The sequence below is a fragment of the Chanos chanos genome, chromosome 3 (genome assembly GCF_902362185.1).
Source record: "Chanos chanos chromosome 3, fChaCha1.1, whole genome shotgun sequence".
Lineage (NCBI taxonomy): Eukaryota > Metazoa > Chordata > Actinopteri > Gonorynchiformes > Chanidae > Chanos > Chanos chanos.
In genome coordinates this window covers 45482776-45510275 of record NC_044497.1, presented here as the reverse complement: position 1 = coordinate 45510275, position 27500 = coordinate 45482776, and the positions used below count along the sequence as shown (strand labels likewise).

General features: G+C 43.4%; 2 protein-coding genes across 2 annotated transcripts in view; one reads left to right on the top strand and one right to left on the bottom strand.

The window, feature by feature from the left end:
- The window catches only part of crb2a (crumbs cell polarity complex component 2a), a 20943-nt gene extending 8592 nt beyond the window's left edge, over positions 1-12351 (top strand). Inside the window, exons 2-13 of the mRNA XM_030767940.1 lie at positions 2055-2747; positions 4489-4684; positions 5526-5665; positions 6130-6300; positions 6482-6595; positions 6870-7835; positions 8092-8690; positions 9146-9311; positions 9558-10428; positions 11471-11587; positions 11674-11800; positions 12130-12351. Of these exons, the coding sequence (XP_030623800.1) occupies positions 2055-2747; positions 4489-4684; positions 5526-5665; positions 6130-6300; positions 6482-6595; positions 6870-7835; positions 8092-8690; positions 9146-9311; positions 9558-10428; positions 11471-11587; positions 11674-11800; positions 12130-12351 (4382 nt within the window). The remainder of the gene's footprint in view (positions 1-2054; positions 2748-4488; positions 4685-5525; positions 5666-6129; positions 6301-6481; positions 6596-6869; positions 7836-8091; positions 8691-9145; positions 9312-9557; positions 10429-11470; positions 11588-11673; positions 11801-12129) is intronic.
- A 2557-nt stretch (positions 12352-14908) lies between these two features.
- Positions 14909-27500, bottom strand: part of dennd1a (DENN/MADD domain containing 1A) — a 47734-nt gene continuing 35142 nt past the window's right edge. The window contains exons 13-22 of the mRNA XM_030768299.1: positions 25937-26038; positions 25461-25548; positions 25241-25281; positions 23437-23508; positions 23092-23148; positions 22664-22792; positions 21234-21304; positions 20174-20302; positions 19043-19307; positions 14909-18615 (exon numbers count right to left, since the gene is read on the bottom strand). Coding sequence (XP_030624159.1) covers positions 17593-18615; positions 19043-19307; positions 20174-20302; positions 21234-21304; positions 22664-22792; positions 23092-23148; positions 23437-23508; positions 25241-25281; positions 25461-25548; positions 25937-26038 — 1977 coding nt within the window. The 3' untranslated portion in view covers positions 14909-17592. The remainder of the gene's footprint in view (positions 18616-19042; positions 19308-20173; positions 20303-21233; positions 21305-22663; positions 22793-23091; positions 23149-23436; positions 23509-25240; positions 25282-25460; positions 25549-25936; positions 26039-27500) is intronic.

The following is a 27500-nucleotide window of genomic DNA, read 5'->3' as shown; positions in this document are numbered from 1 at the left end:
CTTAGGATGCTTTTCCTGAAATTCTTGACAAATGCCAAATTTTCTGAACACAACCACACACACTCTGTTGACACATGGTAACATATATAGACATCTGTTGGTCAGATATCAGTAAAAATTGTGCCAGAACAGACTAAAAATTCATATTAAAATTAGTATTCAGTAGACAGCATCAGGAGATAGTTTTGCAGAATTGCAGGCCTGAGAGCCCTGGCGAGCATGCCTCAGGCCACTCTGGCAAAGGAAAAACTGCCTGAGGCTTTTTGTGCTCCCTGTTGTTGTTTTGGATTGACAGCTGTGTTGGTGGCTGAGTTTCATGATCACGCTGTGAGGATGGTTCGTTAGGAGAGTAATGGACCATGGGAGACCTGGGGAAGAACCCACAGCCAGAGTTAGTGCTACTGGTCTGAGTGCTGAGATCAATGAGGTAGTTAATGGATAGAATCTGAAGAGAACAGCATGAACATGGACATTAAACACACACACACACACACACACACGCAGACACATACACAGGCATTAAAAAATAGATGTACATTGACATGGATGTACAGGCACACAGACACAACCACACAAACAAACAAACACACAAACATAAATTTGAATTTAGGTAGAAGATAGACACAAAAGAAAAATAAAACACACACACACACACACACACACACACACACACACACAATGACACAGTCAGTCCAATGAGAGCAGTCTCAGCTATCAGTTTGTGAAAGCCTGACTGTCAAATAGACACTAAACATTCTGCTCCCACCTTTCAGTCTCAGCTCAGTCCAGGATTCCTCAGGCATGCCTTCACACACACGCGCACACACGCACGCACACACACACACACGCACACACGCACACACGCGCACACACACACACACACACACACACACACACACACACACAGCCTTGTCTCTACGTAGTTTTCATTTAGCTTGAATGAACCAGCTGCCAAATGCACCACCACTCAGATAAATCTCCTTCTCTCAGACACTCCCTTGTTCTTGCATTGGCTTTGTTTCAGGAGGTCTTATGAGGTTTTTCTCACGTCTGTTTAGTCACAGGGGGGTTTTTGTGCCATTGATTTATGGTCTGAGAGGTGGTCCCGTTTCTTTCAAATACTGACAGCTACAATTAAACTGAATCTCTGCAGACGGACTTTATTCAGTAACTTTCGCACAAGCTTTTTACAGCAGATACACGACAGAGAGCTGTATGGAGCGGTGACTAAACCATGCGAGCATGCTGAGGAGTGTGTGTGTGTGTGTGTGTGTGTGCTCTGTAACATGGTGTAACAAAACCTAGAGATCTGTGTATAAGGAATTTAAGAGAACCTTGAAGAGTGTGTGTACGTGTGTGTGTGTGTGTGTGTGTGTGTGAGGATTTAACTCTGAGCTGTGGTGTGAGTTGCTGTTAAATCTGGAAAAGTCTTCAGGACTCTCTCTCCTGTGCTGTCTGTCCAGTGGAATTAACAGCTTTGGGCTGAAAGTGTACGCATACGCATGCACGCACACATATGAACAAACACACACGCACACTAAAACACACACACACACACACACACACACACACACACACACAGAATTGGATTTACTGGCCTAACCAGGCAGTCTGAGAAGCAGAACTAAACCTCGTTTCTACTACCAAGAGTCACGTGTTCTGTGTCTGGGACTTTTTCTGATTCTCTCTGACAGCTACTCAAAGGACTCTTTTCACTTATATGATAAGAGGCTTAGATTCCGTTCATTCACAACAACAAGTAAATAATACACCACAGTAATTATATAACATTAAATCCTATGATCCCACAAATCATTTCCAAGCCAAATGACAAAAGCAGAAGTAAAATGATTTTTGATATGAGATTTAATGAATGAGGGATGAAGCAAAAACCTTTGATTTACAATGTTTAATGTCCTCTTTTTTCAACTAACAGTAGTTACTGCATATTACATTTTAATGCATATACTGTACACTGTCACTTATGTTAATCAAGTCATTTGAATTCTCTCTCTCTCTCTCTCTCTCTCTCTCTCTCTCACTCACTCTCACAGGTATACTATGTTCCGAATCGTCAGACAAATGCCTGTCATCTCCATGTCAGAATGGAGCAACCTGTGTCGACACCATGGATGACTATGTGTGTTTGTGTCCCAGAGAAGGTGTGCGCTACACAGGCAAAGACTGTGACCAGCTGTATGACGCGTGTGTGTTTGCATCGTGCGCTGAATGTCACAGCGTCCCCGGCACAGTAGAGTACAGTTGTGTGTGTCCGCCCGGTGTCACCGGTGAGAGCTGTACGGAGGACGTGAATGAGTGTGAGAGCGATCCGTGCACGGGGCCTCGATCTGAATGCATGGATGAGTTAAACGGCTACTCGTGTTACTGCCCCGTTGGGTTTGGTGGCGAGGACTGCAGTCAACATATGCCCGACTGCGCAGACCAACCCTGCCTTAACAACGGCACCTGCAAACGTTTGCCGGATGGCATCGAGTGTGTGTGCGCGGTGGGTTTCCGAGGTGAACTGTGCGAAGAAGACATAGACGAGTGCGCGTCTCATCCGTGTCAGAACGGAGCAATTTGTCTGGATGGAGCAGCGGAGTATCATTGTTTCTGTGTGCCGGGTTATCAGGGTCACAACTGTGAGATTGACATCAATGAATGTGCCTCTCTTCCATGTGAGAACAACGCCACCTGCATCAATGAGAAAGACAAATACGTGTGTGAGTGTCTGCTGGGATACACAGGTAAACACGTCCTACTGTTGCTGCTGTAAACATGCCCATTCAGTTCCCTGCTTCTGCCCTAACAGCCGAGCTTCATGGAGGACTGTTACTAATTTGCTCTTGAGAACTGGTTCTTGTTAACAAATTACTGCTTGACTCGGCCATGTCAGGTCCTCACAATGATTCAAGTTGGAATAAGGTCCAGCGTGATTTAGTGATGTCACTCAACTGAGGTTTGAATGGAAACAGATCTCAATGCTTTGCACTCAGATGTTTGGAAAACAACTAGGTTCTATTATCATTCCTTCATTAAAAACTACTAAAGCAGTGAGAGATTTTCCATAGATTTTAAAAACAACAATGGCTTCTATTTAGGAGGATTCATAGAGAGAGAGCAATGGGTACATGGTAATACAGCCCCGTGTCTTATCCCAAATAGAGTTGTTTCACCTTTCTTTCTCTTAAAAATTTCTTCACTTTTGAACTTTTACAACCCCCAAAAACCACTTTTACTCACTTTGAAACTTGGGCACGTTGGAGAATATCCCACCACATTGAGAAAATGCACAGGGAGAGTAACCAGGGCAGATTAGGTAGGTGACAGAGCTGGTTTATCTCTAAGCTGTCAGTCAGGCTCGTGTAGAGTTAAAACTCACATTATCGTTTCTCAGAGTGCCTAAATCAGGACTGCATTATCTGTGAAACCCCGCTCTTATCTACACAGCGGGGTGTAAGATGGTGGTAAGGCACTGCATGCAATGTGTGCCTGTGTGTGTGTGGCTAGTTAAAGTACCTCAAAGTGCCAAGTGTGATCCTATCTGTCTTCAATAACTATTAAAGAAAATTCACAAAGGTTGATAGTCTAGAGCATATTCATTACTGTACATTCATTAACACCTTGATTATTACATGTACTGTTGTAACCTTTGCTCTCTTAATCACATTCATTCTAGTGTACGTGGAATACGTTTTGCGTTCCACATTCTTAGAGCTAATTTAATACTGCCAAATATGCTGTGTTTTCTCTTCTCAGTTGCCAAAAACTCTTAACTAGGCTGTTCTCGGTTCAATGTATCCTGAACGTTTATCAGCATAGAAAGAGAAGACACCTAACTGTCACCGCTGCAGTCAGGGCAATTCTGTTAGCTGTGTCACAGCAGTGCAAAAAAATCTGTTTACAATTCCAGAACTGATGGAGCCCTTATGTTGTGTTCAGGGGTGTGTGTTTGTGCATTCACCTGTAGAAATATGTTCTTGAAAGACTGCATTTGGAGGAAAACAAATTTCCTCTGTTTATTTATTTCCTTGACTTTGTCAGAGGAAACAGGAAGGATGAGGGGAAGGTTTCATTATTTTTCTTTAAGCCCATTTCAGCACTGCATATATACTACAGTGTATTCAACACTGAACATATATGTCTGTGTCTGAGGCCTCATGTCAGGTTAATGTAACACAGACTGGCAAATTTCACTGTAATAAAGTATCATAAGTAATGAGGAATAACTGAATTGTTTGGATTTCATCATCTCATTGGATTCATCATCTCATCAAATTCTCTTTTTTCAATCTGAAACTCAGATGTCAGACTCAGAAACTCAGACTCAGTGATGTCACAGAGACTAAGGCCAATGCAATGATAATAAGAAACTGATAACAACTGACCTTACAAGAGGAATGAAGAAACAAACAAATGGCACAATAAGAAGCTTTTGTGACTTTGACTCCCTGTGCTGACTCTGACTCTCTCACTCTGACTCTGCAGGAGTAAACTGTGAGGTGGAGATAGATGAATGTGAGTCGAGCCCGTGTCAGAACGGGGCGACCTGCCATGACTTGGTGGGGCTGTACACTTGTGATTGTGTGCGTGGGTTTGAGGGCATAGACTGCGAGGTCAACATTGACGAATGTGCCAGTGAACCATGTTTGAATGGAGGGATCTGTCAAGACCTGATAGACAGGTAGAGTATTAAAATGTGATTCGACTTTGTTTGAACCATTCCAAATTCTCTCTTAGCCCTTTCTGTTCCTTAGTTCCCTGGAAAAGAAGAAGAAGAAGATGGGCCCCTTTCAAAACTGCTAGTGATCAGGCACCAATTTAGCGTAACGAGTGTTGCTTGACGGCTCTCCGTTACTCATAGTGTGGTAAACAGGCGATTTGCTCTCGTTAGCTTTGCTCATCTCACCTAGCCTGACAGGCAGAAGAGACAGTGTTTGAAGGGGGAAATATCAATAATAGAAAATGTTATTGAAATAAAACGAGACAGCCAGGTCATACTGGAATGTTTACATTCTTACTTATGATCAAAGAGAATATTTATTTTCAGTGGCAGCAGTACCATAGCCGATGCCCAAATTTATCAGATCATTTTACACAACACGCATTTACATGGGGTTGAGGATAGTTAAGTCGCAGGAACAACATGGTTTGTTAGAGAAAGCAATATGTGCTTTGATTCCAACAATATGCAACAGTAACCATGATTTATGTAGCGAGAGCACTGTATTACATAAAGAAATGGACAAAATTAAACTGAAAAATTACACTGAAAAATTAACAAATTATTTAGATTTAGCTGTAATCTGTGAAGTTCTCTGACCTGCTTTTCCCAGTAGCTTGAGTGAGGTATCCCTCATTCAGAATATAACACATAACCATACATCTCCATATTTTGAGCTGTTTATTAATACGTTAATGCCATATTAAACCATTTATTCCTATTTTGTGTGTCTTCACCTGTTTTTCCCCCTGGGTGGTTAAAATGTGTACAGTAACAGACACTGTGTTTTGACTTTGTGCAGTTATGAGTGTGACTGCAATGGTACGGGTTTTATGGGTGACCACTGTGAGGAGGATATTCCGGAGTGTGCGTCTGATCCCTGCCAGCACGGGGCGACCTGTGAAGAGGGTGTAAACCAGTACACCTGTTACTGTTGGCCGGGTACGTGACACTTTCCCACTTACGTCGATGTGAAATGTTCATGTGTTTTGTGTTCAGGAGTGTTCTCACTATAATGGCTGCTGTTAAAAATGACATTGCTGTAATGAAGGGCAAGGAAAATCTCATGTTTTGATTTTCTGGTTATGAAGACCAGCTCTAATTCTGTGCAACTGGAACTCATCTTGTAGCATTCTGGTTATGAAATGTGAACATTATTCATGTGAAGTTTATGAGGATTAAAAGCTGTACTGTTTTTTTTCTGGTTTTTAGATTAGCAGGGCTGAACTGCACATTTTTCTGGTGCTCAGGTTATGAGGGGGGAAGTCCATCAGATGTTTATGCAGAGTTCTTATGAGGGGAGAACTGTTAATGTTGTCTACTGATGTTCAGGTGAAGTAAAGGAGGAAAGTGATGCTTGCTGGTTGTGTAAATGAGAAGTGTAAATATTATTTGTCTGTGCTCAGGGTTCGAGGGGGAGAACTGTGAGGTGGATATTGATGAGTGTGCTGACGGTCCATGTCAGAATGATGGAGAATGCTTTGAGAAGTCAGAACCCTCACACTGGGAAACAGACTGGGAATTCAGCTATGCCAGTGCAGCCGGGTACATCTGCCAATGCCAGCCTGGCTTTACAGGTAAACAATAACAACAACAGAACAACCATAATAGTTGCAAAATATGTATTGGTGTGATGTCGTTACATTGGTAAAATGTTGTGATAACACAATACATTTTTTGTCACTTTGTCTTGAATATCAGCCAAAGTTCCTTTGAATATCCTGAATATATAGTTATTTCTGCTTATTTGGACTCCAGGTGAAAACTGTACAATAAACATAGATGAGTGTCAGTCTGCACCATGTCAAAATGGAGGGACCTGTGAGGACATGGTAAATGGATATGTGTGTACCTGCAAGGATGGATTCACAGGTGAGGATGAGTGTTTAAGAAAAATGGGTTGAGTGACAACTAGACGTGCTTTGACATATTTAGACAATTACACAGTCTCAGTTGTGGAAGTAACTGAGACGGAATAGATGTACCTTAGACACATTTATTGCTCAAGTAGTACAAATATGAGATAGACTAATAGTTTAATGTCATACTGCAAATAAATAGCAAGTTTGATGATGAAAAATGGAAATATTACTGAAATGTAATAGAAATTTGTATTTCTCTCTCTCTCTCTCTCTCTCTCTCTCAGGTGACTTATGTGAGGTGAACATAGATGAATGTGAAAGTTCCCCATGTGAGAACGGTGGCTGGTGTGAGGATGGGGTGGCAGACTACACGTGTCACTGTCCTGAGCCTGAAACAGAGGACAGTCTGCCCTGGGGAGGGCATCACTGTGATGTGCAGCTCCTGGGCTGTGTGGACCATGCCTGCCAAAATGGTGCCACTTGTCAGCCATGGATAGAGGGTGATGAGCACGGACACTTCTGTCTGTGTCAGCCGGGCTTCTATGACGAGGTCTGCTCCACCCCCACCACGTTCTCCTTCACGCAGCCTGGTTTCATTAGGGTGGAGCTGCCTGAGGAGACTGAACGTAGGCGTAGAGATGCTGGGCAACAGCTCCACCCCCTGGGCATGAGGTTACGATTCCGCACCACCCTGCCGGATATGCTGCTCTTCTACCGTGGTGACATCCACAGCTTCCTCTCTATGGAAATAGTGGGAGGTGGCCTGCGTGTGAGGGCGGAGTCAGAGGAGGGCTGGTTGGAAGTGAGCTTCTCTGGGTTGGTGAGTGATGGAGGGTGGCGCGATGCCAGCGTGGAATTAGATGAGAACTTGGTGCTGCTTCTGAAAGGACCCGGCTGTGACAACGAAGGCTGCATGGTAGAGGACAGTGATCCAGACCATGTTCTTGTGCTCCAGCCAGACTCCATCAGACAGGTGTTTGTGGGTGGAGCACCAGAAGAGTACCTGGAAAATACGGAGAGCAGACAAGGATTTGTGGGTTGTATGGAGGACTTGCTGATCGACCTCAAACCCATCGTGCCCCAGGATCTACCTGAAGATGCCTCTCAGGACATGGAACTGGGCTGCAGTAAGACAGAGTGGTGCCATGAAGAACCGGATCCCTGCTCCCAGAACGGTCACTGTGTGGACCTGTGGACCACCTACCGTTGTGACTGTCACCGCCCTTACCATGGACATGACTGCTCCCAGGGTAAGAACACTACATCTTGTTGTAGATTTGTGAATCCTGCTTGCCATCCACAGCAAACTCACAGAAGGTTCAGTTATCGCCAAGCATCGAATTATAAATGTAACAATGCAGGTGACAGCAGTAGTTCAAAATAACTTTGAAATGAACTCTGTATAACTTCAGGATATTTTACCCAGGAAAATCAACATAATTTTTCTCTGACAGTGGTCTACTGAGAAAGGTAGTTTTAAAATCCTTTCTTTCTCTGCCCGTCTAGAGTATCCATCATGGACATATGGACACGAGGACAGTATAAGCTACAGCTCCTATGAAGTGGCTGACTCTCACGGCTCAAACTTCAGTGTCTCAATGTTCTTGCGTTCGCTGCGTCCAAACAGCCTGCTGCTGCAGCTGCGCAGACCGGTGCACAGTGAGGGAGATGAACTGGTGGAGGAGTCAGAGGCAGAGCCTTATTTCACTGTGTACCTAGAGAGGGGCCGAGTATTCGTGAGCTCCCTGCCTCCAGCTACGCCATTAACTGCCCCCGTATTCCTTACCAATGGAGAGAAACAGCTGGTGGAGATTAAGGTGCAACAGGGACAGGTGTTTTTCAAGCATGCTGGGCTGCACTATCCCATTGGAGAACTGCCTGAGGTGGAGGTAATGGTTGGGGATGTAGTGTATGTAGGGGGATTACCAGAAGAAGGAGAGGCAGAGACGTGGGGAGGGCATTTTAAGGGTTGTCTGCAGGATCTCCGTATCGACAGTGCCCACCTCGATGTGGATGCATGGAACAGCACGACGAACGAGACAGTGTACTTTTCCAGTGATGTGGACAACGTACAGCCAGGCTGCATCAGTGATGACACCTGTCAGGTGAGACTCCCTTGTACACAGACTAAATCTTTCAGGTGAGATTCACACATGTACTATCCAGGTATTACTGTAGGTATTATAGGTATTACAGGTATGCCTGTCTGAGATCTACACTTAAAGATCCTACTATTTCTGTTACAGTCTCTGACATTGTTGAGTCTAAACCAAGCATGCCTCATTCAATTCATCTATTTACCACATCCAGTGCTGTTCAGTTCTGGTCCTCAAATCCAAAAGCCTTAGAGATTTTGGTTTCCACCAAACTTTTATAAGGCATTGACTTACATGAGTGCATACACCTATTGCCCAGGTAGAAATCAGTCCTTAATGAGAAGATAAAATTAGAAATCCAGGAGTTCTGGATTTAGGTGCTAGGTCTGATCAAAAAACCAATGAATTATGTCCTAAGGAGAGTAGAAATGACTAGATGTGATAGGTGCTGGTTTGGTTTGTAGGCGGAGCCATGTCTGAATGGAGGCCAATGCACCGTCACTTGGAATGACTTTGTGTGCTCCTGTCCCCTCAACTTCACGGGAAAGATGTGCGAGACACGTGTGTGGTGTGTCAGTGACCCTTGTATGATGGGAAGTCATTGTGTTGACCTGCCAGATGGATACGAGTGTGAGTGGCGCTGTTTTAGAGTCATCTGATATAAATAAGCAGCATTTAAATAAATGCAATATTTATCTTAAAGAGCTTAGCCACTTTTTAAAAGGCGTGTCAACTTATGTTATTTTTGCTGTACATTACACATTATGCATTGTCCCAGTGTGGTAACATAGAATTTGATATATTCTTGCAGTTATATATGCATTATTTTCCAATTATTTAATTATTTGAGTGACGTTATCTGTGTTTTGTCCTTAGGTGTTACAAACGCTACTTTTGAAAACAGTCCCCTTCACTACAGCACTGAGGGCTCTCTGGTCGATGCAGTAACTAGCGTTACCATGGAATTACGCACGCGCACGGAGAATGGTGTGCTGTTGCGGGCATTCCGTAGAGAGGAACTGCTTTTGGTTGGACTTTTGGATGCTAATATCCGGGTGGAGGTTTATGGCGAGAACAGCGTGGAACCGCTGGCATTTTCTGGCGAACGTCGAGTGGCAGACGGCCGTTGGCATCGAGTACGAGTGTTCATGACACACCCTGAACGCAAGGCTTCAGTCTGGCAGATCACAGTTGATGGCATCTTCGACGGTAGCAGTGCCCCTGCACTTGCGGGCAGTGTCGATTTTCTTAGCGATGTCTCCAGTTCTGTAACATTGGGTGAGAGCTTCATCGGTTGCCTAGGAGCTGTGCGGGTGGGCGGAGTCTACTTTCCGTATGTCGATGACCGCACTCCACCCCAGGCCGCTCGTTTTCAGCGGAGGGAAGGGGAGCATGCACAGGTCGGGTGCGTCGGGGCACCTGTGTGTGAGTCGCTACCTTGCGTAAATGGGGGCACCTGCCAGGATCTGTTCAACCTGTTTGGCTGTGACTGCCTACCTGGGTGGGAGGGGCAGAGTTGTGAACTGGAAACAGATGAGTGTGGGTCACAGCCCTGTCTCCATGGTATGTGCCATGACCACCTGGCAGGGTTTGACTGTACGTGTGATGCAGGGTACACAGGCTTGACATGCGAGGTAGATGTGGATGACTGCGTGGACTCACCATGTCAGAACGGAGGCACCTGTGTGGATGGAGTGAATCACTATACCTGCATCTGCCCACCTGAATACAGCGGCACACGCTGCCAGTGAGTGTACAATCATGTGCTCCATACACATACACACACACATGCACACATGCGTGTGTGTGCTACACACATACAAATACTGCCAGTGAGTTCACACAAAAACACTCTTAAGTACAATACAAAGCTGTATACACACTGTACATATTAACAGTGAGTTGACTTTTCTCGCTTTGAAGTACTAGATTACATGTATTTTACATACTTTTCCATAAATTTGCTTTTGAGGAAATATATGTATTATAAGCACACTAGAAAAAGTTAACTACTCTCTTTACCCTGGGCCACAATTCACAGAACCACAATTGTGTTAGGGCCGGTGAGGCCTGGTGGACCGAGGACCCAAAAGCAGACTCAGAGGACAGAATTATTTTAGCAGATGTTTAATGAAGTCTTATTTTCCAAAAAATCCAAAAGACTGAATCACGGTAACGCTACCAGTGGGCAGAGACAAAGGCAGTGGTCAAAAACAGGCAGAGAAGGTCAGACACAGAGAGACAGAAAAAAACAGGCAGAAGTTCCAATAACACAAGGCAAAAACACTATCCAAAAAACAGGCAGAGGTCAAAAAGGTAACATGAGCGATGCAAACAAACACAGGAGACATGAAAATGGCAAGATAATCCAGCAGACTAGTGGGGAAACAGACAGGGCTTAAATGCAGTGGCTGATGAGGTAAATGGCAGCAGGTGAGCGGAAACCAGGCAGGAAACAGTGTAAAACATGGACTGGAGCAACCTGGAACAGACAGACAAGACATGCATGACAGGACACAAGGAAAACATGGACTAGGATCTGGAAGAGCAGGGCTGGACCATGACACATTTGTCTCTGTTTTGAGCTTTTTGTTACAATATGTTTTTATGTGTTTTTCATGTAACAGTGTTTTTTATGTTCAGTACACTATTACCATTTATGGTAGTATGGTATGTAGTATGGAGTATGGTTTATGGTAGTATTACATATTTTCAGTGTTTGGGAAAGTGTTACACTGAGCATTCTGTGTTGAGTGGAGTATTTCACAGTGTTTTCTTGTGTTTGGCAGATGGAACTACCCCCCGCTGAAGTGTGAGGTGGATGTGCAGTGTGCCAATATGGGCGTGTGCCACGACACAGTTTGGGGAGCCAACTGTACATGTAACCCAGGTTTCACAGGGGACAGGTAAGTAGGGGGACATTCTCACACACAGTCACACAAAAATGCGTCACATGCTGGTAATGACAAGCCAACACATTCTCTGTCCACAGGTGTGAGACGGACGTCAATGAGTGCGCGTCAAACCCCTGTCAAAATGGAGGCTCCTGTCTTGACCGACTAGCTAGATTCCAGTGTGTGTGTGCAACCGGATTCAGTGGCCCATTATGTGAAAGCAATGTACGTACTAAGCCGTGTCCGTCCATTTCGGGACACAAGTACTCTCAACATTTTTAAAAAAGAGAACCAAGATTGGCTCTGGATTCATTTTAATAAGTTATAGTGATGACCTGTTTCTATTTATATTGTATTAATATATTTATTAGCACAAATATTCAAGTTGTAAATGTAAATAAAATGTTAACACACAACACGTACCAGTTTAGAGGCACAAGTTTCAAGGATAAGAAGGCAGTAAGAGTTGTGTCTGTGCCTTATCATCACTGAGATGTCTCCTGTTTGAGCTCAGTACTGACTGCTGATTGGTCTCTGTGTTTTGTGTGGAGCAGAAGCTGTCCCAGCGTGAGCGTGTGCCGTGGCTTGTGGTGGCCATTCCTCTGGTGTGCGGCTGCATCCTGCTCGTCATTATCGGTTTGATCTTCATGGTTATGACAGCTCGACGGAAACGTCAGTCGGAGGGCGCTTACTCACCCAGCGCGCAGGAAGTGGCCGGAGCTCGCCTGGAAATGGATAGCATGCTCAAAGTCCCTCCGGAGGAACGTCTCATATGATCACACTCGTGTACCCGCCCCTTCATACTTGAGTGACATGTGTGACTCCCGCCCCCTCAAACATTCACCAACCCCACAGTGAACATGCAGAGAAGGTGGGTGAATGCTCCCTCACTGAGAGATAACGGACTCTAATGAGGAGGGTTCAAACGGACCGGCGGGAGGAACAACTGCACCCTGATGTCCCTAATGTTATACTGATGAAGAGGATGACGAGTGAAGAATGAAAAATAAACAACAACAGATGGATAAACAAGTGGAAAAAAACAAAACTCTGAAAAAGCTGTTTCTGCTTTTGAAGTGAATATTGTGAGTTAGGTTTCATTCACACTGAACTGAAATTGGTGGTCAAATATGCATCAGTGCACTCATAGACTTCACCAGACCCGAGCCCTGCCAGTCAGGTTTAAGGACTGACCGAATATTGCTCTTTGGACACTGTGTTAGCTTCATGGCTCACCATCCCTAAAAAAAAAAAAATCTGTTCCTCCTTTCACTTCTTCTCAAAATGTAAAAAATGTGAAAAGGCTTGTATATTTCTGGTTCTCTGAAATATTTGTTTTCTTAAAAATGATTAACTTTTTTTTTTTTTCACATTTACCCAAAGGGAGTTCCTTTGTAGAGTAGCAGGTGTTTGACCTCTCTTCAATGTTTACAAACAAAATGCATAAGAACTTTGTGTTCTGATGCACAAAAAACGATGCCCTAGACCGCTGGCCAAATGAAGCAAGATATGGCACCTACAGTCACAGATACATTTGTTCAAAATAAGCCATGAAAATGCTTTCTATATGACAATCAAATCACATTATGTCTTTTAAAAATATACATCTTAAAGTAGGCTGTGTGTTTGAAAACCTTAAAGCGGACAAAAGTAGCAGTCTTTCAGCATCATTGGTGCTTGTAGCAGTTCACTTGTGGCACACACAGTTCAGGAGGTAGGTGTTAAGAGAACGTTATGAAAATGTTGATACATGATACAATACTCACCACCTCCAATCACCAACATGTGCGTGGACACGTGTGGAAACGACATAACCGCAGATTGCTTACATGCATTTAAACACACGCGAGCATTTCTCACAGCAGTTTGTTTTTTTTTTTTCAGGCATTTGGGAATGTTATGAGAAATCCTAAGCTGTTTAAATGGTATCACTGCGTGTGATATTACAGCACTAATCTAGTGGTTACACTGTAAACGGAGTGATTTACTGTTGTATGGAGAGTAGCACGAACACACTACTGAAGAAAGAAATGTCATTTAGCTATGAACTATTTTTGTTCTTTTATTTGATTTGAGCTGTTTGTGAATGTTTGTTTTTGAAAAATAGCAGTTTCCTCATTTCTGAACTCGTAAAACGCAGGTCGTTGGTCTGACTGTTTTTTCTGTCTCTGTCTTTCTCTGTTCCTATATGTAAATGGGATGCAACACTGGAATGAACACTGGAATAAAGGAAACAAAAAAAAAAACACTGTATAGTTTATAAATTACCGGGGCAATATTGTTTAGAGACATTATCATAGTTCCTTGTTTTTTTGGAATGTAAAAACGTGTAAAATATTCCTGTCAGGACACTGTTGTAATAAAGCCACTCTGTAAAGTCTTAAACATGTGTGCTTCAATTGTATCATAATAAGCCACTAAAGCTCCCCTACACAAGGTGTCCCCATAATGCCAAATTCTTCTCATTAAATCTCTATATATTGAATGGACTCACAATTCACATATAAGCCCAGATTTGCTAGGCAAGTATGTGCAACATAAGCAAACCTCAGAAGAGTTCACTATTGTCCGTTTTCAGTCACGAGCAAACTTTGAACCTTCAGAAACATTTAATGCGCTTACGCAATAATATGGAGTAAAAGTAATTGTTAAATTACCTTATAGAATTAAAACTGAACAGAGGGAGAAATACACCTTCAAACTTAGGGGTGAAAATTTAGAAATTTCATTGAGAAATGAACAGCTGTGAAATAAAAAAAATGAAAAAAGAAATCTACTGTAACTTGACTTCACCACACATTAAACAATTTTCACATTTTCCCATCTTGACAGATCTAACTAGCTCTTGATAGAACTAATCAGTTCTCGATCGAAATAATAATTTCAAAAAACAAAATGTGAACGAAATATACTGAAATACTAAGCGGATCAGTTCATGTATTATGTATTGTAGAATAAATATTTGCCTGATTTCTGTAGAGATCTCTTCTATCCTGTGTGTCCTTTAACCTATACTGATGCAGATGTCTCTTTGGGTGTTAACACCAGCCAATCACTCTGAATGACAATGTCACATACTGAGCACAGGGTCAAAACACAATAGAGATAAAGATGGCTGACATACAGAAAGAAATACTTTAGAGAAGGGAGGAAAAAGATAGAAAAAAAAGAGGAAAAACTCTAAGACAGTCCAAGTCACAGTTATATGATATGTGCTCTTTAATGGTGAGATACATTAACAAAATATCAACATAAAAACCCAACAGAAAAAAAGTGCTCCATTATGTAAAAAAAAAGACAAAGGTTCACATTTTTATTAGACACATTCTTTGGGGCAGGGGGCAGTGAGTAGGATATGCAGGATATTAAACTCTCTATATGAGCTTTTCAAGGCCTCTCCCCAAATACTGATTCAAATGGAACTTCATATTCTTACGATTATCTTAAAACACAGACGATCAGGCTGTTTGTTCATATGTCAGTTAAAACATTTCACTGTTGCCATAGATATTATAAGAATTCCTGATCCAACTGATATGCAGGTTAACCTAACACAGGCACACTATTGCTTGGAGTTGCAGTCCTGAAAGGAATTTTAAAGACTGGCTTTGAGAACTCAGGTAATTCTACTCTGATAAACATCACACGAGAACTTGGGCTATATTTTTCCCAGGAGAACCTGTAACTCATGGGTATTCTTTAGTGTAAGGCAACTTCAGATAGAGTGTGTAATGTATCTCCAGTATGTGTAGGGTGTGCTTTGATTCAGGTACTGCACAAAGACCACTTTCAGATATTTTACGTTGGATAACACAGGTGTTACTTCTTGATCTCTAAGTCTTATTTTAACTTCTAGGGTCAGCCTATAGCTATGTCAGATCTGAACATCATTCTACAGAGAATGCAACATCGCAGGCATTTGTGGTCAAAGTTGTTCTTTGATGACTTTTTTTTACTCTACTACTTTAAGACACAACCAAGTTAATATCCACCTTATCAATTTACTTATCTAACTACAACTACAATGGCTGAATATGATCCTCCATACCTTACATCTACAGAGTACAAATATTCACTGTCCTACATTTCTTTGGATACACAGTAAAGCTACTTTTGATTCGATTGCAAATACAACACCCTATTCACCTGATAAACAGAGCTAAGAATGTCTATTTTTACTAAAAGAACAACTCCTGAAACTATCAGTGTGAGGCTGAAATATTCACCTGATTATGAATCTTTTTAAGTAAAGCATAACCTACAACATTGACCACATTCAAACCTCAAAGGAAGAACTTCTACACTGGGTCTGATCCAGCCTCCAAAGATATGACTCTCAACGAATGACTCTCAATATATGACTCTCAAGATATGACTCCCTAGGATTCAGTTTGGACCTGCTCTCTGTGCTGGGTGTGATGTCATTAGAATGACTACTCTTATGTTTGGAAAACCATTGGAATTCTCCATTTTCTGTGGTGCATTTCATTTTGTTTGGTGGCGTTTGCTGAGTTCCACATGAGTAATTTAAGAGCTGAATTTTTAGTGTTCCCTGACTTCACCTGGAACATAGTGTATAGATTTATTCAGTTCACTGCAAACAACTTCAATTTCATGTAACAAAACAACAAAAAACAGGGTATGAAGTAAAGTGTTTTTGGATGTCTTTGATAAAGGCTGGCATGTATGGATACAAAAGGATGTCCTTGATCATCTTGTTAGAGTTTAGCTTGAGCCAGTAGACCTATGTGTATGTGTGTGTGTGTGTGGTAGCAGCATTCTATATGTGGGGAAGAGAGAATAAAGGTTTTTACTGCTTACTTTGTCCTTTACCGTGTGGGTACAACCCTCCTTAAAAGACGTACAGAGCTGTAGAGAGCTAATAAATACACAGTGAACAAATGTATTCTCACTGTATTCAGAATTTAAACCATAAAAAGATGATGCCATCTGAAATGTGACAGTTTTTGGCTATGTCTCAGAGTCAGGACACTAAAAACAATGCTATCGGCAGATATGGACTCTCTCCCACATACACACATACTGGTGTAGATCTCTCTCTTAGTATTAAGCTCTAGTGAACATGACCAAGGCCATACTGACTTGAAGAACCTCCAACCCGTAGGGGGCAGTAATGCAGTAGAATCAGCAACCGGTTCACCGCTGACTGACACCAGGTTAGATATGACCAGACCAGCAGGTAGCAATGCAAGCCAACACAATAAAAGCCACAACACACAACTGGTCATTTCTCTCTGATAAACAGGGATACACAACAGTAACAGTCATGAGTGAGTCAGGACAGAAAGCAACACACACACGCACACGCACACGCACACGCACACTCACACGCACACGCACACAAATGGATTAATCATAGTGTCTGACAGGTCAGTGAAGTCAAAATAAAACAGAAGACAAATCTCCATCCTCAGAACAGGTGGCTGGTCTCAAGTCAAAAGGCGGTGGCTAAAAATAAAGCATGTAGCAGTAAAACACTGTACAGGGGGGAGCCTCTACAGAGACTCTGAGTGTGTGTGTGTGTGTGTGTGCGGGGGACACTTGGTTACACGTCACCATGGAGTCAGACACTAGCACAGAAGAAGCTAGAACTGGCTGCTGCACTAACACACACGCACTCACACACACACACACATCAAAACAGCACTAACACATACCTACAGCAGCACCAGTAACATACACTTTTTACTTCCTACAGAGGGCACTCTAAGCAGCTTCAGGTATAAAACAGAAGCACATGTGTTACACTGTGATACTTTCTTACCTGTGTGTGTATGTGTGTGTGTGTGTCTGTGTCTGTGCGTGTGTGCACATGTACTGTTAAGTAATAGCCAGAGGAAAGCTCAGTGCAGAAACATGAAAATGTAGCATAAAGTTCCAGGCCAGCAGGGGCATATTCAATTTTACTGCCCCTGGGCTTTCTACTGGTCATCTTACACACCAGTGGTGCCCCTCATTGGTCAGTCTCATCAGGAAAGAGCAGAAAAGGGGTGGAGCTAGTCAAAAGTTTCCCACTTCCTTCTCAGGTCCTCCACTCTCCTTTTAGGGTGTGTGGCTGACACAGTGGGTGTGGCTAAAGCCAGTAAATCCCCAAACGGATCCTGAGATTGCTCGGCCTTCTTGCCAGTACCGTCTGGCTCTGTGATTGGCCGTGGCAACGCTGACAGAGGGGGTGTGGAGTCTAACAGGCTGGAGAGAGCTCCGCTGCTATTGGAGCAGGGAGGTGGTCGGGAAGGGGGGAAAGCAGGTCTGATATTACCCAAAGGAGAGGGCTGTGTGAACACCCCCACAGGCACAGAAAGAGGGGGTGTCTGTGTATGAAAATAGGTGGAGCCTGGAGGCACATAAGCAGAGCTGAAAGGATTCCCTCCTCCAGAGGGGGCGTAGTGTCTATTGGTGGGGTACGGTACCGATTGGGTGAAAGGATTCAGAGATGCCTGCGGTGGAAAAGGGGGCAGAGAGGAGGGGAAGGGTCGAGGGGGCAGGGCTGGTTTGGAGAAGGCGTGGTCTTTCTCTGACGTTGTCGTGGATGAGCCACTGAGAGGGTCCAATAAACTGAGGATGTCCACCTCCTCTGAACCAGACGGCGCCGATTTCAGAAGGTCAGTATTGTCTGCTTGCTGGGAGGTCAGAAGGGGGGACATGTTTAACGCCTGCCGAAACTCTTGCCCCCCTGCGCTGATGCCACCTTCCTTCTGTTCCAGTTTATAACCCCTAGGAACCGGCACAGGTGGTGCCAGAACCTTCCCTGGCTCTGGTGTCTTTCTGCCCTGAGGGCGTGGGATGGTGATGTTTCCCAGCTCAGGTTTTTCTTGGGTGGGACCCACACTGTCTCGGCTTGCGGGTCGTGGTTCTGGAGGATCCAGCGGGGGCACGGACAGAGGTCTTTCCCAGGTCGGAGACTCACGGCTGGGTAGAGCCATGTCATCCTGCCCCTGGCTCCAGAGCTTGTTGTAAGGGTTGGAGTGTTTGAGGCCGGGCAGCGTCCGTGTGCGCTCACTGCTACTCAAATCCATTCTCTGGGGAGAGTGATTCATACAGACATTTAGTGTTTAGATATACATTGAAGATGTTCTGCACACATTCTCAAACTACACACAAACACAATCTAAAAAAAAAAAAGAGAGAGAATATATGACACGTGCTCAAGACACACACACCCACACACACACACACACACACACACACACACACAAAAATCACACCCACACACACAAACCACACCCACACCAACACACACACATCAAGAATGCAAAAAACCACCAAAATCAACTGTACCGACAAACATGAGGCATTTTCACATGCACTTTAGGATATTTGGGTACGTTCGTGACTGTGTGTGTGTCTGTGCATGTGTGTGCGTGTGTGTAAACATAATTTCTGAACTGACCTTTACAAGCATGCCTGCAAGTTTGAATTTGCATGCATGTGTGTGTTAGCTCTAACCTGATAGCTGAATTTGGCTTGCTGTTGATTGGTGTCTGCAGTGATTCGTAACTCCTCCAGACTCCTGGCCAGGCTGTGCTGTTGACTCTCTGAATCCCCCTCCTGGCCACTACTAAACAAGTCACCCAGTAGGTTCATATCACTCACACGCTCTGATACTGGGCTCGGAGGAGCCGTGTGACCCTGGATACGCTCCACTCCCGAACCCTCCTCATCCTCTCTCTCACCAAGGTCCGCCTCCTTCAAGGACCTGTACGGCTGAGGCCTAAAAATACACACATGTGCGTGCGCACACACACACATTTAAATGATATAATACAGACATAAATGACAGAAATCTAAAGATATGAAATACGTGAGCCGGACAGACAGATGATGTCTTGGACATTATGACAATGACTCAGCAATATTGAAATAAAAATAATGATTAAACAATTGAATAGACAATTTGCCAACTTTTGTCCATTGTTACCGTGATGTTACTTTTAAACAACTCTATAGATGGGGCTTGAAACATATCACTGACCGAGACCCCTGAGTTTCAAAATTCTAACCAATTTGAACAAAGGAGATCCCAGCCTTCTTCATTCCTATTATCTCCAGTTATAAAGAGGCGAATGTTAGCAAAAAGCAGCAAAACCCCATTTATAAAGTTGTTGTAAGGTGATGTCAAAAATGAAAAAAGAAAAAAACAAACAAACAAAAAAAACTGGTGTATGTGATGGTGAAAAGACAAAAAACTGCTGAATCCTTTTTAGGACAAAACATATTGAACATTAGCTAGTAAGACAAGATGAAGGAATTTGTTTGCTGAAGCTCTGAAAAGTTATACTGCACACACATGACACTGCATCTGTTATTATATTCATACTATTTATCCCAGTATGCTCCATGCTGTTTGCCTTAGTATGCTCCCCTCTGGTGTCCACAGAGGGTGGGGAAGTGAGGACATGCTGAATACAGCCAATCAGCAGCAGTGAGATTACAAGTGACAGCTATTAGAACCAATCAAATTTACAACCAGCACAGACAAAACATCCTGCGGTAGAGAGAGATGCTACAGGATGTTTTTAAGCAATGCAAGAGTAGACAGAGATAGAGAGAACAACAGAAAAGAGTAAGACGAGAGACCATTCGAAAGGTGTGGAGAGGAGGAAGTTTTCAGGAAAAACTGTGATGGAGTCGCTTTCGTGTGAGAGTTCGTCGCCGGAGGAGTCTTCAGACAGAAATACCGTGTAGTGACGTGTAGGACGCACATAACTAGAGAGAGAGAGAAAAAGAGACAAACACACACACACACACAGGCACATGTACCAGCATACCCGCACACATTCAGACACACAACAGCCCACATACAGACAAAGCAGAGACAAAGGAATACACACATGCACACGCATGTGCACGGGCACACACACACACACACGCAAAAACAAGGACAGAGACAAGGAGGTGGAGAGAGAAGAGAGGTGCATTCATTATATCATTGCAATCACTGTCATGACTAAAATCATCATGGTCATTGTTACAATCATAACACAGTTGTCGAATCATTCCACATCCGTTGATTTGCTAGACCGTGTGGCCACGCATGAACCAAGTGCTAAGAGTAAGAGACAGAGACCTGAGCAGACAGAAAGAGAGAAAGGCTGTCAATCAAAGTGATGTACTCTCTTCAGCTGTTCACTGCAGCTGCACGTCCACTAGATGGTGCCAGAGTCACAGCTCCCAATTAGCACCCAGTGTGAGAAAAATGAAAACCTCAGTAACGCCACTTTACAAACTTTTCTTACAGTTTCTAATTTAACTAACAGTGGAAATCGAGGGCAACATAAAATTCTATAAATGATATTGTTTATGAGGCAAGTAGGTGCAATGTAAGAACAACAAAACTGTTCATTTATCTGGAACAAGTAAAAAAAACAAAATGGGGACCTTTTTTGTAAAAAAAAATGTTCTGGGATTAGCTAAGATGATAATCAGACCTCCTCTCTAACGGTCAGAGAGAGTGTGTGATAGTGGAGGAGAATACAGAAGTACAGAAGTATGTATGGGACAATTCAATTTTGAGGTACTAGAACTCATATATCTCACTGTGTGTGTGTGTGTGTGTGTGTGTGTGTGTGTGTGTTCACTGAGACTGTGAGTGCGTGTGCGTGCGCTTGGGCACAGGCGCTCTGGGAGACTGTCTTACTGTTCAGGGCTTCCTTCAAGTCCGATGTTGCTGCGAGGTCTCTTGGCTACCAACGGCCTGGGAGGACGAGCCTGCAAACAACACACACATCTTCTTTAAAACACACACATACACACTTTACACAATTTACTTACTTCTGCTGACTGCAGCAGAGGTCAGAAAGGTTACAAATGTGAAAACTTAGATCCAAGGACAATCCACCACTCCGGAGAAGAGGAGGGAAGGAGAAAGACAGCGAGCTGAGAGGAGGAAAGTTACAAAGCTTTATTAGAGAGGAGCTGGACAACAGAGGCTAGCTAAGAGTCTGCACTGAGAGCCCTGCATCAAAAAGAGACGGAAAGAAAGGAAGGAAGCAATAATGAGGAGGACAGAGGAAAAGAGAGAGAGAGAGAGAGAGAGAGAGAGAGAGAGAACCTGAGACAGCGAGAGGTGGGTGACAAGGTACGTTTTCATTATCAGCAAGTAGTGAAACAATCAAACAGTGCATAATAAACACGATACTGTTTTGGCTCATTTCCACTGAAGAAAGAGTGGTCTTCATGTACAAAACAGTGAATGCTTTCATCAGTGTTCAAAACATTCTGGACACACAGACTGTTGGTAATAAGAGAGAGAGTGAGAGAGAGTGAGAGAGAGCGAGAGAGAGAGAGAGAGAGAGAGGGAGAATTGCAGAGAAGCTGTAGAAGTCCCCTTTCCCCTCAGGAGACCACTGGAGCAAGGTGTGAAGGACCACACTAGTGTCAGTGCAGCAGAGACACAACTGTTATTATGCAGTGAAGGAAACACACGCACACTCAAACACGCACACAAACATAGGGATGGCTCCAGATGAGTGTATAAGTTCACACAGATGTATATGTGTGTGTGTGTGTGTTAGAATTGGTAAGAGATAAGCTTAAGTCACATATGCGTGATCAGACATATAATGCTACCCTGCCCACCCCAGGCATTTCAACCAGCCAATCAGCACCCACAGCCAGGCTCAGAGGTCAAAGCTAAGGGGCCAGAAGTCAAAGGTCAGAGGTCATGCTGGCCAGGGTACTCACAGGTCGGTTGCTGCGCTGGAGTTTTGAAGGATTGGGAGGAAGGGGTCGCTGAGGCTGAGGAGGCCGGGAGGGAGGTTCACGTGTCGGCTACAGCACACACACACACACACACGCACACACACACATGTGGGCACACGCACACGTGTACACACACGCGCACACACAGACGCACATGTGCACACACACTCTCAGATGAGTGTATCATCTAATCATAAATGTACACACACACACAGAATCATGTAGTTACATATGACTATGTCCTCTGATCTCTCATTCGCTCTCTCACACACACACATCTGAATACACTGGCACTATCCAGAGCATTTCCTCTACATGGTAAACAAACATTGTTAAAAACACCGTGCTAAATAGGGTTCCACCCACCTGTCCAAAGTGCACTGTGATTGGCCGCCTCTCATCCCAGGTGTTGGAATCCTTTCTGTGAGAGGAGGGGGAGTGGGCGAGGCGGTTGGCGTCATCTCCAGAGGCAGAGTCACCGTTCTCAGTCAGTTCCTGTAAGGCAGCAGAGTTAAAGGAACTACAGGAACTCTAAGAGCCACAGAAACAGAGACAAAAACCCAAGGGCCTCCCCTCTGAGCCTGTCTCTCCATTGTCAACATCATCAGAGACGTTTTCAACCTACTGGACTGGTACGAGCAAACGCAGATTATACTGGGAACGGCAGTGTACGGATGTGTCACCGTCTGCATGTATAACTACGTAAAGAGATGCAGCTATATGAATTAACCTGCAGATGTGTATATATGTATCTGGATGTGTGAGCATCAGTGTACATGCAGACAAAACATTACCTTCTGTTTTAGACGACTCTTCACCTCCTTAATACCCATTTTAGCATGATCTTTGGCCTACAGGACAGTGACAAAACACACACAATGAGACTGGAGAATTATTCAATACACTGTTCATGCTGTGTGTGTGACACAGGCTGTTGTTGAGTAAGCGTGTATTTGAGTGTGAGTATGTAGGTGTGTGCCTATCCAGTTACACAACTATGCAAAAATCACCACATACCATCAATTACCACAAAAAAAAAAAAAATCAAAATAACATAATAACTGATTGGGTAAGAACAGAAGACTGATAGATCCTTTCTTCCCTTTTCTCAACTTTTGAGACTTTCGTATCAAACTTACAAACTTGTAGACGGTTTTCATGGCTGGGTTAGCTTTGGTCTTCATGGTGTTGAAAATGGCTCCACCGCCTTTCTGTTAAGACAAAGTTGATGACATCATTAGCTACAAAAGGCTACTTTAATTTAAGGCAATTTAAAAAAAATAAGTTATCTAAAAACATCGCAATAGAGATGACACAAAGAGAGTACTTTTGCCAAGTCCATATTCTAAAGGCTACTGCCGAGCTGTGAATAAATACATTCCTAGCTATATAATCCCAGACATCACTGATTAACACAAACACACCTCATCAACTCTGCACTCAGACAACTAATCCAAAGATGGAACTCATCTTTCCTCATCTAACTTTCTGGTCTTTAGCTCCTGAAAACTGAGGAATTTTCTCAACAATCCACTCAAATTCTTCAACAGTAACTGCAAATGCTCTCTAATTTAAGTACTTAAACATTTCACAAATGTCAGATTCAAATAGGAAAAGACTTTCTAATACAAATACAGTAATAGCAATTACTTTACTCAACAAATAATCTGGTAACCCTGAGGAAATAATAATAATATATCTTAATTTATCAAATTGATGCAGTTACGGTTATTATTAATAACCTTAATACTGCAGTAATGGTCAAAAATAACTCTCCATCAGCCTAAATCCATTAACAACATCACAGTTCATGGTACAGAGATTCTCTCTGCATTGAGATTCCTCTCCTGTAAAACCGCACTCAGCACACAAACAAATTCCTTCCTAAGAGTCAGTAAAACACAACATAAACTTCAAGCTTCATCCTCCAGTATCATCATTCAGGACCTCCAAACTCCAAACACCCAACTTAACACTTACATTAAATAAGCAGAGGGCCCTCAAAACCCTCTCAACTATGTTAAGTGCAATTACTTACATCAGCCAGGATGATGAGGAAGAGGATGAAAAAAAAAGAAGGTGAGGAAGACCCAGCGAGGTCTCAGTGATAAAGTCACAGTAGAATTCTTTTAGCAGTGCACAGTAGAGTTCTTTTAGCAGTGGTGCCAGAGCTCAAAGGACTAAGACTATTTTGAAGAAAAGCAAACAAACACAGCTGCTGTCCAACACGCAGCCAGAAAGTCCAGTAATCACTGGAGAGTAGACCCCGAGGTTACAGAGAGATAGATCAAACTAAAATAGACTAACTTGACTCCAGACAGACCAAAATGACAGTGGAGTACACTGAGGCAACCGCTTAAATGCTGTTCTTAAAGAGGTGTGTTATGGTGCCTTGAATAAATGTCCTAATTCACTTGTCTTATTGTCAGTAATTCAATCAGAATGGTCACCATCTAACTGTTGATATGTTAATTTAGTCCACTGGTGGAAACTGCCATCACAATTGGGATGAAATTTGCGAGGTCAGGGAGACAAAAGGAACAATTGATAGGGAAACAGAAATGAAAGGCTGCAAAGTGGAAGTGAGAAAAGTCAGGAGGGAAGACAAAACAAGTCAGTATGTGATTGTATCAACCTTGGGAGGACCGGTGATTGTCTTTTTTCTTTTTTTTTTTTGGTTCAAATCAGTATGGGCAACTGCATAAAAAGGTGATGTTAAAAAAATCAAACAAAATGAGGTACATGCAATCCAACAATGTTTACTTCAATCGCTCTCGGATTTGATTAAAGAGTACTACAGAATTCTTTAATGAAAGTACTTTAGTTAACACTTATAATTTCATAATCTCCAGTACAAGTACAGGTTGTCTTGTACTAATATTTCACCACTGTCTACGACTAATACTTTAGTGTTGTTCCTTATGTACTGAGGTTACTACTCACCTTTACTGTCAGCAGCCACTGGTGATATGTCTTATCACTGCCTGCAGGAACATATCATACACACACACACACACACACACACAAAGGCACACACAGTGAGGAACACTCCAGATGTAATGTGAGATGTATGTTAGTTAAGCTCTGAGTAGAGTGTGTGTGTGTGTGTGTGGGTGTGTGTGTGTGTGAGAGAGAGAGAGAAAGCAGTGTATACCCATCTCACCTGCATATTCTCCCATGTTAATCTCCTCTTCAAACACATCACTAAAGCCCTGTCCAGAATTCAACAAGTCCAAACGGCCATCTATAAACTACAAACATGCACACACACACACGCACGTGCACACACACGCGCGCACACACACGTGCACACACACGTACACACACATACACGCACACACACGCACACACCATCAATATAGTCCATGTCTACAAGAACAAGAACAATATGAGTGTAATGGAGGATGCAGTACTCATCAGATACTTGCTATATTTCTATACATGTCTGTCCACCTTTTTACAAACCCGTAGCTGGATGTGTGTACCTGTTTAAAGAGCTGCAACTGAAGGTGTGTGTGTACCTGTTTGAAGAGTTGTAGCTGAAGGGGTGTGCGTGTGTTCCTCTTTAAAGAGCTGTAAGTGAAGGTATGTATGTGTGTGTCTGTTTAAAGAGCTGTAACTAAAGGTGTGTGTCTATACCTGTTTAAAGAGCTGTAACTGAATGGCATTCTGTAGGAACTGTCTCATAGCACTTGACCTGTGTGTGATGAAGGCTTCTTCACTGAATGTGATTGGTTCCTCCTGAAAACAAAAGGACATTTGGGTTTACACACACACATACAAATACAAATACAAATATCTCCATCACAGAAACATCCACACAGACACACACAGACACACACAGACACACACAGACACACACACACACACACACACACAGCACTACACAAGTGCTCTCACAACCTATCAAGAGGCAATGAGCCCTCTTCTCTCTGACTCAGTAAACCTTGGAGGGGCAGCGTGGAAGTCAGGGACGAGATGCATGCTTTTTCAGGGCAGGTTCTATAACTGTGTGTAGGTATGCATGTAGATATGTTTGTATGTGTGTGTGTGTGTGTGTGTGTATGTGTGTGTGTGAAAGTAGCTCAGTCTGACTGTGTGATTGTGGCATGTATGAGCAGCTCTACCTGAGGGTGCATCCGTGTGTGTGTGTGTGCGCGTGTTTTCGACACACTGGAGCAGCCCTACCTGTGATTGTGTATATTTTTAGCGATATGTTCAGTGAGACTGGTCTCTCTGTGGAGAGCTGCAGGCTTCATTAGAGCAGTTAATTAGGAACAGCGGGGCCTGCTGGATTCAACAGACCAGCAACCTGCACAACTCAACCTCACACGCACACCAGCAACCAAACACGACAGGAATAAACACAACACACACGCACACACACGCACACACACACGCGCGCGCGCGCGCACACACACACACACACACACACACACATCCTGTGTTCAAAACACGGTAAATTCATAGCATGGGTACGCTGCAGGAGGGTTTGGTATAATTACAATTACATTCCTAGTGTTCATTACAAATGATCAGAGGCAAGTGAAAACAGGTAATACTTCTGTGATAGAGAGTGCTGACTATGGGCTTTAGCACGGCTGAGCAGGTTACCCTAGACTGTCTCACTGTGCCAGAGCAACCGTCTTTGAACAGAGAGAACCGGGTAACTTCTCTTGAATGGCGATTCATATGGCTACTCCATCATTAAATATACCAAGAACCCCTTGGTGGATTCATAGTATGTCTACTGAAAAATCACAGTGGCTCAACTGGTGTGTGATGAAACAAAAGATACTTAAAGAGTACCTATACTGGAGAATGCCACAGAGGATTACTGAAGACAGACACATGCACTGTGTTGTGGTCTTGACACTCTGTCACTCCGTGTTTGAACTGGATGGATTGAGGGGTAAACTAGCATCGTGAAGTCATTACGACGCGGCTTTCTAAGCAGAAACGGGACATGCTGCCGAGAGAACAGCCAAAGGTGGGCAAGAGGTGATAGATCGTGTTTGGTGAACGGAATCATTTGATCTGCCTCACCTACAGACAGAATTCCATCACCCCAAAAATGTACAGGGCCTGATGTGACGATGTTTACACAGCAGACTGATCTCTGACAGACTGAACTGAAGAACAGAGGCTTAGAGGGTTAGTCCAGACCGTCTAAACCACATAGCTACAGATTCACTGCTGCTGA